At 49.0% G+C, this 17,998-nt stretch overlaps 2 protein-coding genes across 5 annotated transcripts in view; one reads left to right on the top strand and one right to left on the bottom strand.

Annotated features, from left to right (window-relative positions):
- Window positions 1-17,796, top strand: part of LOC119446517 (neprilysin-1) — a 60,483-nt gene extending 42,687 nt beyond the window's left edge. Inside the window, exon 12 of the mRNA XM_049664192.1 lies at window positions 17,321-17,796. Within this exon, the coding sequence (XP_049520149.1) occupies window positions 17,321-17,420 (100 nt within the window). The 3' untranslated portion in view covers window positions 17,421-17,796. The remainder of the gene's footprint in view (window positions 1-17,320) is intronic.
- LOC119446513 (serine/threonine-protein phosphatase PGAM5, mitochondrial) overlaps window positions 1-17,998 on the bottom strand; it is a 47,314-nt gene that overhangs the window by 10,645 nt on the left and 18,671 nt on the right. The gene's annotated exons all lie outside the window — the stretch shown is intronic.

Raw genomic sequence — 17,998 nt, 5'->3', positions numbered from 1 at the left:
AGATAATTTCCAATAGAATCAGGGCAACACTTGACTTCAGCCAACCAAGAGAACAGTCTGGCTTTAGGAAAGGATATTCTACGATGGATCACATCCATGTCATCAATCGGGTAATCGAGAAATCTGCGGAGTACAATCAACCTCTCTATATGGCTTTCATAGATTATGAAAAGCCTTTGATTCAGTAGAGATACCAGCAGTCATAGAGGCATTGCGTAATCAAGGATTGCAGGAGGCATACGTGAATATCTTAGCATAGTATCTACAAGGATTCCACAGCTGCCTTGTTCTCCACAAGAAAAGTAGAAAGTTACCTATCAAGAAATGGGTCACAAGGAGACACAATCTCTCCAATGCTATTCACTGCATGCTTAGAAGAAGTATTCAAGCTCTTAGACTGGGAAGGCTTAGGAGTGAGGATCAACGGCGAATATCTCAGCAACCTTGGGTTTGCAGATGACATTGTCCTATTCAGCAACATGGAGACGAATTACAGCAAATGATTGAGGACCTTAATCGCGAAAGTGTAAGAATCGGGTTGGAGATGAATATGCAGAAGACAAAGATAATGTTCATAGCCTGCAAGGGAACGAGAATTCAGGATCGCCAGTCAACCCCTAGATTCTGTAAAGGAGTACTTTATCTAGGTCATTTACTCACAGGGGACCCTGATCATGAGAAAGAAATTAACAGAAGAATAAAATTGGGTTGGAGTGCATACGGCAGGCATTGCCAAATCCTGACTGGGAGCTTACCACTGTCATTGAAAAGAAATAACAATCTTGCATTCTACCGGTGCTAACAAATGGGGCAGAAACTTGGAGGGTAACAAAGAAGCTCAAGAACAAGTTAAGGACCGCACAAAAGCGATGGAACGAAAGTATTAGGTCTGACGTTAAAAGACAGGAAGAGAGCAGTGTGGATCAGAGAACAAACGGGGATAGCCAATATTCTAGTTGATATTAAGCGCAAGAAATGGAGCTGGGCAGGCCATGTAATGCGTAGGATGATAACCGGTGGACCATTAGGGTTACAGAATGGATACCAAGAGAAGGGAAGCGCAGTCGAGGTCGGCAGAAAACCCGATGGGATGATGAAGTTAGGAAATTTGCAGGCGCAAGTTGGAATACGCTAGCGCAAGACAGGGGTAATTGGAGATCGCAGGGAGAGGCCTTCGTCCTGCAGTGGACATAAATATAGGCTGATGATGATGATGATTTATGTTATGACAAAATCTAAGGGAACGTTAACATGGCAAGTGCTAGGATTAGAATTAGATCTGGAAATACGCATTATTTTACATTTATTTACTACAAGAGCTCATATACAGTTTGCATGAAATCAATAACTAGGCTAGTACTGCACCATAAGAGATATCTAGAAAAGCAAGCTCACACAACCGGCCAGCCTATTTCACACTTCACAACTTGAGAAATCACTAAAAACAAATTTCTTTCTCTTCAAACAGCAGATGACAAACCCGAGCACAGTGTGCTCCCAAAAAGATTTTGAAATGTACTCGCAGAATAAGTTCAGCTTAACATTCAGCTAATCAACAGTGGACGAGCACGGGAAACCTCAGCGTGGGAACTTGTCTTCGTCTCGGCCCTCACAAATATGTTTGCTTGGTGAAACGCTGGCTCCAAGCTGAGGCTTCCCTTGCTCACCTGTTACTCAACTTAAGTGTTCATCTCCTTGCAACCTCTTTGCCCTGTTTGAATACATATACCGAGATGCTTTTTCACATGAAACCACAAATTCCATTTTCCAAGGTCTGTGAGCATTAATTGGCTTGCTTATATGTTGATTTAGTGTCCTTGTTTATTCACACAATATTTCCAGAAGTCCTTCTAAGCACTGCTATCTCCATAACGTTCCTTGGTTTCCCTACGAGTACCCATTTGTGTCAAAGCCTTTACTGCCGCACCTGAGCACTAAATGTGCAGCAGAAGAATATCCAGAGCAGAAAATATGTGATGTACAATTTAGCATAACCCCCCCCCCCCCTTTTTTTTTTTTTCTCCTACACTTCGTGCTACGAGAGCAACGGACATTGCAGCTCGAGCTTATCTTGCTGTCAGTACATTTTTGCCGAGCATTTTTAAATGTTCCTTTCTTTAATCTAGCTGAAATCGTCGAACGCAGAGAATGTAAAACGCCAAGCAGCTCAGCATACATATCACTGTCTGAACCTTCACTCGCCCTGCTTTACGGCACGCCGAACACGATGAAAAAACTTCGCTCGATTTCAGCTTTGCATTCAATTAAATAGATGGTTATCTGTGTTTCTGTATGTTGTAAACTCAGTGACGGACAACATAAGTCCACCTGAGCTGTACGAAAATTGTGAGCATGTACTGCCTCATTCACCATTGACAATACACAATGTAAGCATACTTGTTTGAAGTGTTTTATTGCCAGTTGAGGCCTCTCGGTCACCTGGCGACATATACAGATATCTGTATCACGTTAGAGTACAGTACACACGAATACCGCCCCGAAAGCGGTAACAAAACGCCCCAAACCAGCGAGCGAGCAGCGCGACCAGCCCTAGGAACCGCTACCGTAGCGGCCATATTGCTCACTACGTAATGATGATGATATTATGGATGGATGGATGAGGCTGAACCCTTTAAACCGGGCGGTGGCACACGCCACCTAGCCATGACTATTAACATATTTTGTACTTTGTGGTGGGTGAAATTTCACCCCTGCCTTGATTTTATCCACCAATCAGATAACCTCTGTTTGGTTATTTCTACCCGCTTAAAGTCTATTTTGCCTTCACTGTCCCTGAACCCCAATGCTTTGAAAAAATCAGCCCCGTTGCTTTGCACTGTAGGGTTAAGCCCTTTAAAGAAAAGTATGAGGTGTTCAGCCGTTTCCTCTTCTTCTCCACACGCACAGCACAACGCGTCTATACCTTGGTACTTGACTCGGTACATCTTAGTCCGCAATACTCCCGTCCTGGCTTCAAACAACAAAGAGCTTCCCCTAGAATTACGGAAGATTTTATTTGGCAATTTCTGCTTGAAAGTTCGGTATGTTCCCAGTGCTGATTTCAGTCTGCATCCCTGTTTTCCACAGACCCCTCTCTGTTTCCTTAACCTTTTTCTTAACCGCTGTTTCCTGGTTTGCACCCTCCTGCAGTCCAAATATTTGATTGACAGTTTTCTGGTCAGGTTCCTCCATTTTGTATCAACATTCCTCATGGACAAATAACTGAAAACTCTCCTAGCTTGCCCACGCTTTTCTGCCATTTCTCTCAATCGCTCTCAAATTCTATCTGCTGCGTGGCTTCCCTGCCCTCGAATGCGTCCATCCCATATGTCACCCTGTACCCCCGGATTTGTGTATTTCCGGTGCTCCCAGAGCCAGTCTCCTACCCCTCGCTGCTTAACTTGCAACCTTGCTCGAACCTCTGATCTCATGCCAACATAGAGTTCCTATACTATTTTATTTTAGAAACTCTATGCATTGCACAGGACTGCATTGCCGAAAGTCAACTAGGGACCATCACCCCTTTCCAGTCCCTCTCACCACTTCGTACCTATTGTAATTCCACAGTGCCCTATTTTTCATCACAGCTGCATTTCTGCTACCTTTAGCCGTCACATATTTTTCATGTTCCGTTAGTACTCAGCCCCATTGTTTATCCACACAAGATATTTGTACTTAGCCACCACCTCCAGCGTAACCTCCTGTATCCTATGCTCGCTGCCCTGATTATCATTAAAAGTCATGACTGCCGATTTTTCTTACTAAACTTCAAAACCTAAGCTATCTCCCTCTTTACCACAGATGTTCATTAATCTCTGCAAGTCTTCCTTGCTGTCGCCATAAGTACAATGTCATCCGCATACATTAGTCCTGGTAATGACTGTTTAATCCATTCTCCTTGCTTGAAATAGGAAAGGTTGAAGCCAAGTCCGCTCCTCCCTATTGTTTTTCTCCAATCCTTGTAATACAGCATGAACAACAGAGGTGACCGAGGGCACCCCTGCCGAAGCCCCTGCTGTATCTCTATAGGCGCATCCAGATACCTTGATTTCCCATTTTATAAGCACCTTGTTACTTTTATAGATATCTTTTAAAAGATTTCTTACTCCATCTTCCACATCTAGAGTGCCCAGTATGTCCCACAAATCCTTTTGGATTACACTGTCATAGGCTCCCTTGATATCCAGAAATGCAAGCCATAGGGGCCTGTGTTCCTTTTCTGCTATTTCAATACACTGTGTCAATGAGAACAGATTATCTTCTAAGCTTCTTTGTTTTCGGAACCCATTGTGTAGTTCCCCCAGCACCTCCTCGCTCTCCACCCATGCCTGCAGTCTGTCCTTTATAATCTGCATCACCACCCTGTAAATTAACCACTGACGTCACTGTTATGGGACGGTAGTTGTTTATGTCGGCTTTGTCCCCCTTTCCCTTATATATCATGCTCATCCTGCTCAGTCTCCACCCGTCGGGGGCTTTACCGTCCATTATCATTTTGCTCACTGCCTCTCTTAATGCTTTCTTAGATTTTGGGCCCAATGTCTTTATCAAATTAACATAATTGGGATGCCATGAGGACCTGTCGACGTGCTACTAGGAACCCTCTTCTCTGCCCTTTCCCACTCGCTTTGTGCCAGTGGAGCCACCACACTGACTAGTCCATCCTCACCTGATTGAGCACATGCTATGTTTCGTTCTTTAAATTTTCTGTCATCATTGTTCTTATATGTTCCATTACCTCATCTCCCTCTAGTCGAACACCTTGAGCTGTAACTATAAACCTCCGCTCTAGGCTAGTCTTATTACTCAAGGAGTTGAGATGTTTCCAAAATTTCTTCGCTGCTTTTCTATCCTTTTTGTTTACTTCTGACAACCATTGGCTCCCCTTTCTTCTGATCTTCTCATTGATCAAATTGGATGCTTCCCTTCTACAGTTTAAGAAGTTATTCCATTTTCTGCCTACATCAGCTTCTGGTTCACCCCTCTGCTTTGAATATCTGTGTTCCCTGGATGCTTCCTGACGTTTCTCTAAGCCTTCTTAACCTCCTCATCCCACCAGCTCTTGGGTTTACATCTTCTGTTCCCTTTTGTCCTGACTCGTACCTTAGTAAGCTCTAGCTCAAATAGTCCTGTTAAATTTGCATATGTCGATTCTGTTTTTGTATCCGCTGAAATTACTTCCTCAATTTGCTGGGTTGCTATTTCAAGCTGCTTTTCCGAGTAAAATATCCTACCTGGTTGTTCATCTTGCCTCCTACCCACTTTCATTTCCCTTCTAAAACTCACCTTAATACGTTTGTGATCACTACCTAGACTTCTCCATGGAGCCACATTCATCTATGCTCATTACATTTAGCCTATCGTGCATCCTATGTGACATTAGTGCATAATCTATCGTCGACTGCAGGCTCCCTACCTCCCATGTTATATGTTCCCTTCACACTTCTCAGTACTGCTGCATACAACTAAGTCATGCATTTCACACATATCCAGCATCATGTTGCCTGTTGAGTCTGTGTACCCGTCCATGTCTTCTATGTGTGCGTTCATATCTCCTAGTATAATAATCTCGCACCCTTTTCCTAGCTCATTAATGTCACTTGATATGCATTCCAGCATTTTTTTTGTTTTCCTCGTGGCATTTAATAATAATATAATAATAATAATAATAATAATAATAATAATAATAATAATAATAATAATAATAATAATAAATAATAATATCTTTATTTGCACTTGAAGAAAAAAAAAGGGGGGGGGGGAGAGGAGTGAAGAGAAAGAGGGGGATCGCCCTGGGTGGCGTGCTAGGCGTGGCAGATAGGTACAAACCCGTACGCGGAGCGCCTGCCAGCCATCCACCCAGGGGATGGCTGGCATTGCTCCTGTCCACAGGTATACAAAGCCAAGGAGTGTCTGCTCTCCTGCAACTTTCCCTTTTAGCCATAAATGCTCCTTGCATTCCTGTTTGACCCTTTGCCAATTCATACTTTTATGAATGAATGCACCAATACCACCCCCTTTTCTGCTGCCCTCTGTTCTATTGCAACATTCCCATGCATAGTCAGGATTAGTTTTGATTCTGCCAGCGCCATCTCTCGGTCGCATATTTTAGTTCACAACGCCACCGCGGGCAGGAAAGCAGGGGAGAACGCCAGACAGGTGCTGCCATAAGTCGGGCGGCTGGTGAAGTGGGCGTGAGAGTCTCGGAGGTACCTCACAACATAGGGCACCTAAGATATGTGGCTCGCAAGGGTGGCTGAACGGGCCTGTTGGTAAAGTTGCATCTTTAGTTAGCAGCGCGACGATCTACATGGAAACGAGAGAGAAGGGATAGGCGGTACGTTCGATTCGCCTGCACCGCCTGAACCAGTTCACGAGGTGCTGCACCCTGCCATTCGTTTCAGCGGTGCAGCAATGGCGCCCGCTGAACCACGCCGTTCGTTTCAAAAGGTGCAGGGCTGGTTCATGGATAATCGAAACTGCAAATAGACAACCAGGAGTCATCAGAAAGAAAGTGAGAGAAATAGAGACAGTGAATTGGATGCAAAGAATGGAAACAAAAAGGACAATGGCGATTTACAAGAATGAGAAGAAAGAAATTAGAAGGGAAAATCTGCACGATAACACAAAGGGCAGTGCCTTGCTATTTGAGGCTCGAGCCGGTTGCCTAAGGACGAAACATATCGGAACAAATATTCGGAACTAGATGAGACATGTGCATGCTGCAGTAAAGATCCAGAAACCACTCAGCACATCCTGATGGAATGCGACGGGATCCATCCAGCGAGAACCGTAGGTAACGTGCAACTCCCAGATGCACTTGGTTCAAAGTGGAAGGAAACATAAACAGATCAGCCGTAGAGATCAGCAAGAGACGATTGGAGTACTGGTGGAAAAAAAAATGTCACAGTTTCGCCCTAAGTGCGAAGCAATGAATGCGATAGCAACCACAGCAATGCCATACGAAGTAAGGTGAGCGGCTTTGGTAGCAATATGAATTGTAGTAAACATGAGCTGATTAAGTACACAGGTGTGCTGCGCCTTAAGTAGACCGACATGAAGAGAGACTCGATGACCACGAGAAGGCGCCTGTGAAACGGTGGTGTTCATGAGAAGCGCTTCCCGTGGGCAGCGCGTGCGAAGGGACACACCTGTAGCGCTGCACTGCCGATACGGGCAGCATTGCATGTGTAGCGTGCGTTGGAAAATGTGGCCTGACTATTACTAACTGAATGAACAAGCGTGGTGTGAGCGCGCACAAACAGACATGAATAGATCACACTGAATGACTGCAGACAACGACTGTCAAAACGCTGGCAGCAAGTAGCGGGCGAAGGTACGTGCGGTCTATCGATTCAACGGAAACTGAGCGGCGAATGCACGGCGCATAAAGGTCAGAGCCGTGTGGAGATAAGCGACGGTGCGAGCGAGCGACGAGCGCGGTTGCTGGCCGAGTAGAAGTGCGCCTCCCCCCCCCCCCCCCCCCCCCCCCCCAGCTCCCTCCGGCGCTGGCTTCCCGCTTCCTTGCTAGCGCGTGGGAGATTAAGCGCGTCCCCCGCACGCTTCCGCTCGGGCAAACGGCGCGCGGCGAAGATTTTATCTATAGGGAACCTGACGGCGACGCCGACGGCAGAAATCCGGTTGAAGTGTCCATATAATTGCTATCGCAATAAAAGCAGGGAAAAGATGGATACGACCTGATCTCTTAAATCATAGGCAGCGGCACAAGGTAAATTTTTGAAAAAGAAAAATAATAATGAGAGGTATACAAAAATGCTAGATAAAGAACGTGTATAGTATACCTGATTAAATCAAGCAGGCTAGGTGACTATTTGTCGCCGCCCCTTTTCAAAGGGGATGCCAATAAATCATCATCATCATCAAAATAAAATCCCTATATAAGAAAAGTACCGCCATCCTGTATCTCCGTGAGGCTTATAGCGCATGAAAAGACAAGGACGAATGAAGAGGTGACACACACAGGCGCTAACTTGCAACAATATTTATTTCGAGCAAAGGACTCACACATATATACAACTGTTTCGCGTACATCATCATACATGCGCCGTTTACAAAAATACTTTACATACCATTACGCAGATAAGCTAGCTCTTTGCGGGAAAGGGCAAGTGATGGTTGTGAAATACAGTTATCCCCGAGCCTATCAATCATTTCTGCTTCGATAATTTCACGAGTTATTCTTCCTCGTGCTCTTCCCACGATAGAGCAGTCTCTGTATTCTGGAGCGCACGTCGAGCGGTCACCATCATCCGCCCCAGCATCAGCCCACTTGCAATGCCTGCAGTGAGCGTCGAGGAACCCACCCCGCTTTTCTGCTACATTATACCGATGTTCCCTTAAACGTTCGTTGAGGCACCTTCCGCTTTGTCCCACGTAATTTTTTCCACACTTTAAAGGAAGGTTGTAAACGATTGCTCCTGCACATTCAACAAACGGGTCCTGGTGTTTCTTTGTGCACATGCGTTTCTCAGGCAGGTCTGGTCTGGTTAGTCTGCACAGACATTGCAATTTTGTAGATGCTGAAAAAACAACCCTAACACTCGCACGTTGACCTATTTTCTTTAAACGGTGTGATAGGCCGTGGATATACGGGATGACAGCTACGTTCTTCTTATCTACAACAAGGCATGCTGGAAGAATTCTTTATTAACTTCGACTTGAGCAGACTCTCAGCGACGCTAATTAGGACATGTATAGGGTAACCTGCCGAACGAAGGCGGAGGATCTGATCATTGAAGCTGTCGGTCATCTGCTCAGGGCATGACTTGCATAACGCGCTTGACAAGCATGTTTTTGCTATTCCCCTCTTAACCAACTTAGAGTGCGCGGACTGATATGGGAGCAGTGGCTTGCTCGCGCGGGGCTCGTACTTCCAGCGTACATGGTCGTTGCAAATAAAAACTTAATGTCAAGAAAGCGAATACTTCCGTCAATCGGCAGTTCATGCGTTACTTTTAAAGGAGATAAACCCTCGCGTATAAAAGAAAGTGCGTTAGTGGTTAAAAAATCAAAACAGTCAGAGCTGCAGTCAAGTAGAACTAAAAGTCATCGACGTATCTAAAAACTTTGAGAATCTTAAAATCTGGAAGCCGAACCACTCATGTTCTTGTCTAGTTCTGCTAAAAATATGTCGCTGAGGATGGGAGCTATACAGGATCCGATGCAAATTCCTTCCTTCTGTATACAAACCTGCCCTTCCCACAGAATGAAAGTAGACCGAAGATAAAAACTAGAAGTTCTAAGAAACTGTCATTCGACATCCCCGTTGCGTTCGTGAAGGCAACGTTTCCAAAAGTGTCAATAGAACACTGAACACTGGAGAGCAGACCTGAATGCGGTAAGGAATAAAACAGGTCTGCTATGTCTACAGAGAAGGCCTTAATATTCTTAGGTGTGGATGACCTGAAGTAATCCAGTATCACATCAGAGTTATACCCCTGTCAGACGGCACATGTAATGCCATTTGTAGTAAATGACATTCATACCGAATGTCATTGCCGTCTTGGGTTCCCGGTCTACACGGGTAAACAAAATGGCATTAGCAATTGATGGCAATGTTTATCGGCAGGCTGCTATGATAACGAAACCTTACAAATCGTGCTTGTTGTTTACATCTTTTCACTATATTGTTAACAATACAATGGTAAACATTGGATGGTCATCCGAAAATATATTACATTTCGTTTTAACTTATCTATTTTGTAATTTTTTGCCAAGCCCCTGTCGTCGAGAGTACACAAGTCGCGCGTGAATGAGTTCGGGAAACTCATTCAACGGGCGAATGCCATTAGCAGTGAATGTCATTCACTATGCCCGTGTAGAAGCAACAAAAATGGCACTAACACGTAATCTCATTCGCTGCGAATGCCATTACACGTGCCGTGTGACAGGGGTATTATTTACAAGAAACGGGTCCGGAATTGGCAACATTTTCAGCACTTTTTGGAGATACAGTGCTATACATTTCTGCCAGGTGCCGTTTTCAGACACAGGAAGGCGCTGCGGTCGCCGAGGTGAGCGGACGCGTCTCGCATCGGCTCCGTCGATTATGATTGATAGTGCCGGTTATTCACCCAATATCGAAGAACCAACACTACCAGAGTGTGCAGCAAGTTGCAAGGAACTCGCCAACACCAAATTTGGTGAGAAATTTCCAATTTTTCGCCGTTTTTTGGGACCGGAAAATTCTGAAGCGGAGCTCCGGAGCTAAGCCTAATCAGGCCTACCTCGACTTCTGGCCGGCGCGCCACGTAGGCCGCCCGCCGCCGCCCGACCGCCGCCGCGTCGGCGCAGCCGCTACCGGTGATATGGCCTCGGCGATGGAAACGGAGTTCGAGCCCGACGTTCGTCAAGAACAAGAAGCGCAAGATCTACAACCACGGCTCGTCAACATCGACGGGCGCACAGCGATAGCAGTCCAAGGCGAAATTCTACCGGACGACGACATCGTGGGTTGGGAGACCGGCGCGCGACAGCCACGTCAGCACAAGCCAACATCGCACGCCTGCTTCAACGGTGAGTCTACCCCCGCCGGCAAGAAGCATGAATCGCGCTACACTCAAGCGCAGTACGTCAAGAAGGTTACCGCAAATTTAACACGCATGGCGCGCATGCCAACGAACATCCCGAGAGAAGAGTGCAAAATTATCATCAGACCTAGAGGAGGCCTAAACACGGGGCGCACCGAAGCCCCAACCCTAACGGCAGCCATTTGGACGGCCGCGGGTATCACCAAAGCGGAAGCAATGCAGGACACAGTGTGTGCCAATGTGGCGCAAAATATTATCGTTGTGAGTACCCCGGACGAGCAGAGAGCGAGGCGCTACGCCACGATACGTTCACTAACCATCGGGGAACAAGCCCACGAAACCTACGCCTACTTCGCGGCCCCGCACGATACTTCGAAAGGAGTCATCCACGGGATACCGAAGACGGAAACTACCGCAGACATCAGAGAAAACATTATACATCCAGGGAACCCCAAAGCCATCGAGGCACACCGCATTGGAGAAACGACAGCGGTATTGGTCCTGTTTCAGGGACAGAAAGTACCTTCTACCGTAAAGTACGGCGTAACTATCGTCAGATGCAGCCTCTATTGTCAACACCACCAAGTATGCCGGACGTGCGGCAAAATCGGCCACCGGCAAGACGTATGCCCGCAACCAAACACGAAGGTTTGCTTCGCTTGCGGTAAGCCTAACCCAAGAGACACGCACGCCGAAGAATGCAAGCCACGTTGCAAGCTTTGTAACGGCCCCCACCCAACCGGGGCGCCGGGCTGCAGCAACCGTTTCAAGTTGCCATATCTGGTAAAGAAGCGGAGATGGGAGAACGCACGACACACGTCATCGACACACGTCAGCATAGCTGTGAACGACAACCCCGCAGAATTCCCGCCCCTGAAAGCCGACCGTCCACTGGAGGAGCGCAAGCGCAGCGCGAGTCGCAGCTGCTTGCGCGGCGTGCAAGGCGGCGACTCCGGCCGCGCCACGTCGCACGGGCGGGAAAGCAGGAGCAGGAGCAAACGGCGCACCGCTCAGTCCGCGCGCCGCGAGTCTCGCTCTCGAGAACGCGCCACGTGGTCCGAAAAGGTAGCTAACCACCACAGAAGCAAAAGCCGAGCACCGCAAATCGAAGACACGATGCGAGCTCTACAGCAAGATAACTGCAAACCTACGAGCCGAGAACCAAAACCTCAAGGCCCAGGTCAGGGAACTGAAACAAGGACAAGAAGAAATCCTACGACTACTGCGTGCAGGACAACAGCCCGCAGGAACCACAAGAAGGGACATCGCACAGGCAGCGCAGAGATCACTCACCCCTACGCCGCCACCACAACAGGTACCCGATCAACGATCAGCTACACCACTAATAGCAGAGAGGACCCCCACAACGGAACCTCCATCAACGGCCCCACAACACGAGACGGTAGAAGACATGGAAGAGCATACGGCGGAAATATCCCGCCCCTCTTTCAAAGAACACAGAGCAATGAACAGGGAACGTGAGAGCACCAATGCACGCCTGAACAGACATGAAAAACGCATCGAACTACTAGAGAAGCGCCTAACCGCACTCGAGCTCCGGGTAACCACGGGCTTCGCAGAGACGAAGGCACTACTGAACCAAATTCTTAACAAGAACAACACCACCAATGAAGAGAACAACACCTGCAGCATCCCACAAACATGGACCGAAACCCCACAACCCGCACAAGACTAAGAATCTGGCACTGGAACGCCAACGGGTTCCGGTGTCGGAAGGCGGTACTGCAGCAGCACGTGGCAAGCGTCGGGCAACCACCGGACGTTATAATGATACAAGAAACCCACATGGAAGACACACCGACTCTGCCGGGGTACCGAGCCTACTCGAGCCCGCCCAGCGCGCGAGAGCACGGCAAGGGAGCCGCACAGGGGGTGTGCACTTTCGTGCGAAAGGGACTCACCTCTATACACCACGGGAACTTCCTGGGACGCAGCTCCATCGAGCACTGCGTCACCGAAATCGGGCTGGGTAGAAGAAAGCAAGAACCCATATTATTGGCGAATATCTACAGCAATCCCACACACGGGCAGCAGAAATTCAAGGCACTACTACACAAGACTACAAAGACAAGCCCCAACGGCACGGTGGTGGTGTGCGGCGACTTCAACGCGCCACACAAAGAGCTGGGATACAACCGCACCTCGGCCAAAGGACGAGACCTGCTGGAAGAAGCCTCAAACGCCGGCTTTGTGCTTTACACAGATCCGGGCAACCCTACAAGAATTGGAACGTCGACTACGAGGGACACGAACCCGGACCTCACTTTCGCTCGACTCTCCGGCAAAGCAAGAGGAACGGCGACCTGGCGCAACACTGGCCACAACCTGGGCAGTGACCACTACATTATAGAACTGAACATACCCACAACGGTACACAACGACCAAAAGAAATTCAAGCACAAGCTCACAGACTGGACGCGTTTCCGCGCAACCCTCGATGAAGCCGACAACGACATCGAAGACATCGAGAAGTGGACGGAACGCGTAACCAAAGCAGCCGACTCGGTTACCGCCGAGCTGGACGTAGAAGAGGAAGTACCGCAAATCGACAGCAAGCTGGCTCACATGATCGAGGCTCGCCAATCCCTGCAAAGAAGATGGAAAAAGCAACGGCACAATCGACGGCTACGGAAACGAGTCGCCGAGCTGGGTCGCGCCATTGAAAAATACAGCAGAGAACTATGCACGCAGCAATGGCACGCAACGTGCAGCGCTGCGGACGGACAACTACATAAAGGACAGACTTGGAAGCTGTTGCGACACCTCCTGGACGATAAATCCACGAAAGGCCACCAGCAGCACAGGCTTGCCCAAACGATCTACACTGCCGTCAAGACACTAGGCGAAGAGGAAGCCAGCAAGCGCATCAATGCCAAGTACCTCCCCACAGCGGCCACCGAGATCCACCCCGACCACAATGGACCGCACAACCCAGAACTGGATCGAGAGATCGAAGAATGGGAAGTCCGAGCGGTACTACAAGAGCTCAACTGCAAGTCGGCGGCAGGACCAGACCGGCTTCACAACCGGGCGCTGCGTAACCTCAACGATGGGGCGATCGCAGCACTCACAAGATACTTCAACCAATGCTGGAGAGAAGGCAAACTACCGAAACAATGGAAGACGGCTCGCACGGTCCTCATACCGAAGCCCGGCAAGCCACCCAACATTGAAAATCTACGGCCCATCTCCCTGACGTCCTGCGTCGGAAAAGTGATGGAACACATCATGCGTAACAGGTGGAACCGCTACCTCGAAGACAAGGGCCTCTACCCGGACGAAATGATCGGCTTTCGAGAGAAGCTCAGTACCCAAGACGCCATGATACAACTCCAGCATGAAATCCTGGAAGTATCAGCTCCCACTCACGACAATAGAGCAGTTCTCGGCCTAGACCTGCAGAGTGCTTTCGACAAGGTACGCCACTCGGCAATCCTGTCGCAGGCCTCGCGGCTAGGACTTGGACGAAGATCCTACAACTACATAAGGAACTTTCTGTCCAACCGAACGGTAAAAATACAAGCGAGTAACCTACAACTAGAAGAAAAGACCCTCGGAAGCGTCGGCACACCGCAGGGCTCCGTGATATCGCCGCTGCTCTTCAACCTGGTCATGATCGGAGTTGCGGAGCGACTAAACGCGCGAGTCCCGCACGTCCGTTACACGATCTACGCGGACGACATCACGCTATGGGTTGCCGGCGGCAGCGACGGGTACATCGAAGAAACGCTACAAGAAGCAGTGAACACAATAGAAGATCAGCTGGATGGCACCGGTCTCCGATGCTCGCCACAAAAGTCCGAACTCCTGATCGTCCCACCACCCGGGCGATATAGGAAGAAAGCCACTGAAGACTCGGAGAAGATCGTGCTCCGAACCAGAGACGGCATCGTCATTCCGAAAGTCTCTAAGCTCCGTGTCCTAGGCATGGTGCTCGAAGCCAGTAGGAGCAACGGCGTCACCGTCGACAAGATCATCACTAAGATGGGTATCGCCACGCGACTCATCAAGCGAGTTGCGACCCGGCACAGAGGGATGAAGGAGGCCAGCCTACTACGTCTGGTGCAGTCCTTCGCCATCAGCCACGCTGCCTACGTAGGCGCGTTCCACTACTGGAAAGTACAGGAGCGCGACCGGATAAATGCGGCCATCAGAAAGACATACAAGGCTGCGCTCGGCTTATTCAACTGCACGAGCACAGCCAAGCTGCTCGAGCTGGGGGTGCACAACACCCTCGAAGAAATCGCAGAAGCGCAAAGAACATCTCAGCGCGAGAGACTCCAAACCACACGAACGGGACGAAGCATCCTGGCCAGACTAGGCCAAGGCACGAACACTACTGACAACGAAGCGAAGGGACATCACGCCCTCCCGAAAAGGGCCCTCCACCGACTGGTGGTGGCGCCCCTACCAAAGAACATGCACCCGGAGCACAGCCAAGGCCGACGAGACGCACGAGCCAAGGCCCTCACTGAAGCACATGCCAACGATAACGGCGCCTTATACGTGGACGCCGCTAAATACAAAGACAAAGAAGACACATACGTGGCCGTAGCAATACGCGCCACAACGGGCGAAATCTACAGTGCTTGCAGCGTCCGTGCGAAGCAAGCGCATCAGGCGGAAGAAGCCGCCATTGCGCTGGCCCTCGCCGACAACAAGTGTACAACGATCCTGAGCGACTCGCGCACAGCGGTTCGGAACTACGGCAGAAATAATGTGTGTGCCAGTGCGGTGCGCGTTGTGAAGTGCAGTGACAGACAGTGCACCGACTGGACTGCGGACTCGTCTCCGATGGTTCCCGGCGCATCAAGGCTGCTACTTCGGGAGCACCTCCCCAAACCGCAATGAGACGGCGAACGCCGCTGCGCGAGGTCTTACTCGCCGCGTGGTGGCACCAGCGTCCCTCGTCTTAGCGGAGGGAGTAGCCACCGACGATGAAGACGACGAAGAAGAAGCCGAACTGGTAACGAGCTACGCGGACGTGCTGGAATGGTACCGGAGCGCACGTCGCTCCATGCCGGACCCACACCCGCAGCTCACCAGAGAACAGGCGGTACTCTACAGACAGCTGCAAACGAACTCGGTGCTCACGCCTGCGCTCGCGCGCTTCATATGCCCCGACGTCTACGAGAGCTCAAAGTGTAGTGTGTGTAACAGTGCGACCGCCACGCTAACTCACGTGTTGTGGGATTGTAAACTGAATGCAGAAGAGGCAGCGGCCTACCCAGGCAGACTGCCAACGGACATTGCCCGTGCCGTAACGGCTCAGGACTCAGAGCAACAACTACAGGCGGTCCAGCGGATCGAGACAGCTCTCGCTCGCCAAACGCGCAGGGACGCACCCGACGGGACCCAGGTGCGACAGCCTCGTGGAGAACGTTGGATCCCCCGGCGTAAGCGTCGAGACGCAACTTGATGACTGCACATATATAGTCGGGTAGCAAGAGGGCCCTGCGTGGCACCCTGCTACCTCCGCCGGTGCTTTAATAAAGTTCATTTCTCTCTCTCTCTCTCTCCACTGCGACGGAAGAAATGCGCTTGGAGTGTACATATAATTGTTATATCACAATAAAATAGTTAAAGTACTTTACCAGAAGGAACTGATTTTTTTTATGCTTGGAACTGACATTGTTCCAATCGTCCGCCCTTTCCGCTACGCCTTCGTAGTCATGACGCCGTCATAATGCCACGTACTCAGCTCTACGCTCATTATATCACAAAGACACTGCAGGCAATTACGTACCAACCAAACTCGTGCCACTATGGCAGCTGGAATCGGGAGTCTGATGCACCACTGTGCCACCATGTAGCTTAATTCAGAGCTTAACAGTTTGTGCGACGAGCTACTCACTCACTTGCAGCGCGTACGAATGTACTAATAGGCGGCAACAGCGGCTTTCAGCGCAGATGTCATTCTTGGCTGTCCTATCGCAAGGACAGCCGAGAATGCTGCGCTCTCTTAGTTTAAGTTGGGTTAAGTAAACGAAAGGGGATATTAAATAAAAATATTAAATTAGTTTAGATTAACAAAGTGTTCCTTCAAAACTATATTTTCATTAATTTGACGGTAAGAGGCGGATTACGTGAAGGAAAAATGAATGCCAGACTTGTATTTTTTTAAAACGTCGCGCCGAAAGTCCTGCGCCGGTAATTTCAGTGTGACGTCAAGCATTGCAAAGTACGTAATTTTTGTATTTGGGGCGTTGTATTGGGGCGTTGTGGAGCAGCAGTTTTCGAAACTTGATAAGTTCAGCTTTTGGCTCCTCAAGAATGCGATACCCAGTCCATCTTTGCCAATAAAAATTAACTAGGCCTAAGCAGACGCCGCCAAACTCCATGACGTCACGGCAAGCTAGTGCGAGATTTTCCCGACAGCGTCGCCACCAGTCTTTTCGTTTCTACGTCTTTTCTGTCTTAACAAGCCTCCTCTAGCGGTAAGAGTGGCATTTATTTGTTTTTCTTATTAAAAGATTGTAATTCACTAATACAGCTCAATTTCAATTTATTTTTAGTGTCCTTGCAGTCTCATTGTCATATCGCTGTCGTCGTTACGTCACCGTAATGCACCATTGTCGTGATACCGGCGTTTTTTGTACACAGCTCCAAAGGTGAGATAGTCAATCAGTTCAGAGCCAGACCCGAGTCCACCTTTTAGCCCCGCTATTACCTAGTCCTACCTCGTTACCGAGGACCCCTCGCCCTCTCTTCGGGGCAGCTGCTGAAAGCAGCTACTGAATTGTGTGCAGGACCATCGTACCGCTGATGAACTTCGAGCGGTTCTCGGAGGCGTTTGGATGCCGCGTTGGCACCATCATGAACCCCGAGCAGAAGTGCATCGTCTGGTGATGCCCACTGCTGCGGAGACAGCGCCATGGTGCACCCATGCGATCGCCAGATGATCTCCCCGCCTCTCGCGTGGTTTTGAACACGCGAGCTTCAAATATAAGGTGTTATGCGCATCATTCTGTCCAAGCACTACTTAGAGAAGCGAGTTGTAAACTAATGTTCAATAACATCGTGTATAGGCTTTTACGGTGCCCACTGTGAAGTTGGTAACCCAAGGGCAGCAAGATTTGTCCTTGAAATTGCAATTAAGAATGCAGCTGGCTTCTTTTCCATGAAAGTTGGTTAAATGGAATAGAATGTGAATACGTGACTTTATTGAGTACGTAAATCTCCTCTGTGTGGTTCAGAGCATCATGAAGTTCAGAGCATCATGAAGAATGAAGCGAGGCCAGTATAACTTGGTCAAAACAAAACGGAAGAACTCGATGTGGCAATAGCTGCAATTGCTAATAACAGATAGTTCCTCTGGATAGTTTGTGAAGCGCCTGCACATGGGCGCTTTCCTACATTTTGTAACCACATTCCAAGGTCTTGCCACTGCAGGCATCTCCCATTTTTGTTGCATGGCACTGACACGT

Source organism: Dermacentor silvarum, chromosome 3 (assembly GCF_013339745.2).
Source record: "Dermacentor silvarum isolate Dsil-2018 chromosome 3, BIME_Dsil_1.4, whole genome shotgun sequence".
NCBI classification, from domain to species: domain Eukaryota; kingdom Metazoa; phylum Arthropoda; class Arachnida; order Ixodida; family Ixodidae; genus Dermacentor; species Dermacentor silvarum.
Note: the sequence above shows the minus strand (reverse complement) of the source record. Positions and strands in the feature narration are given on the sequence as shown.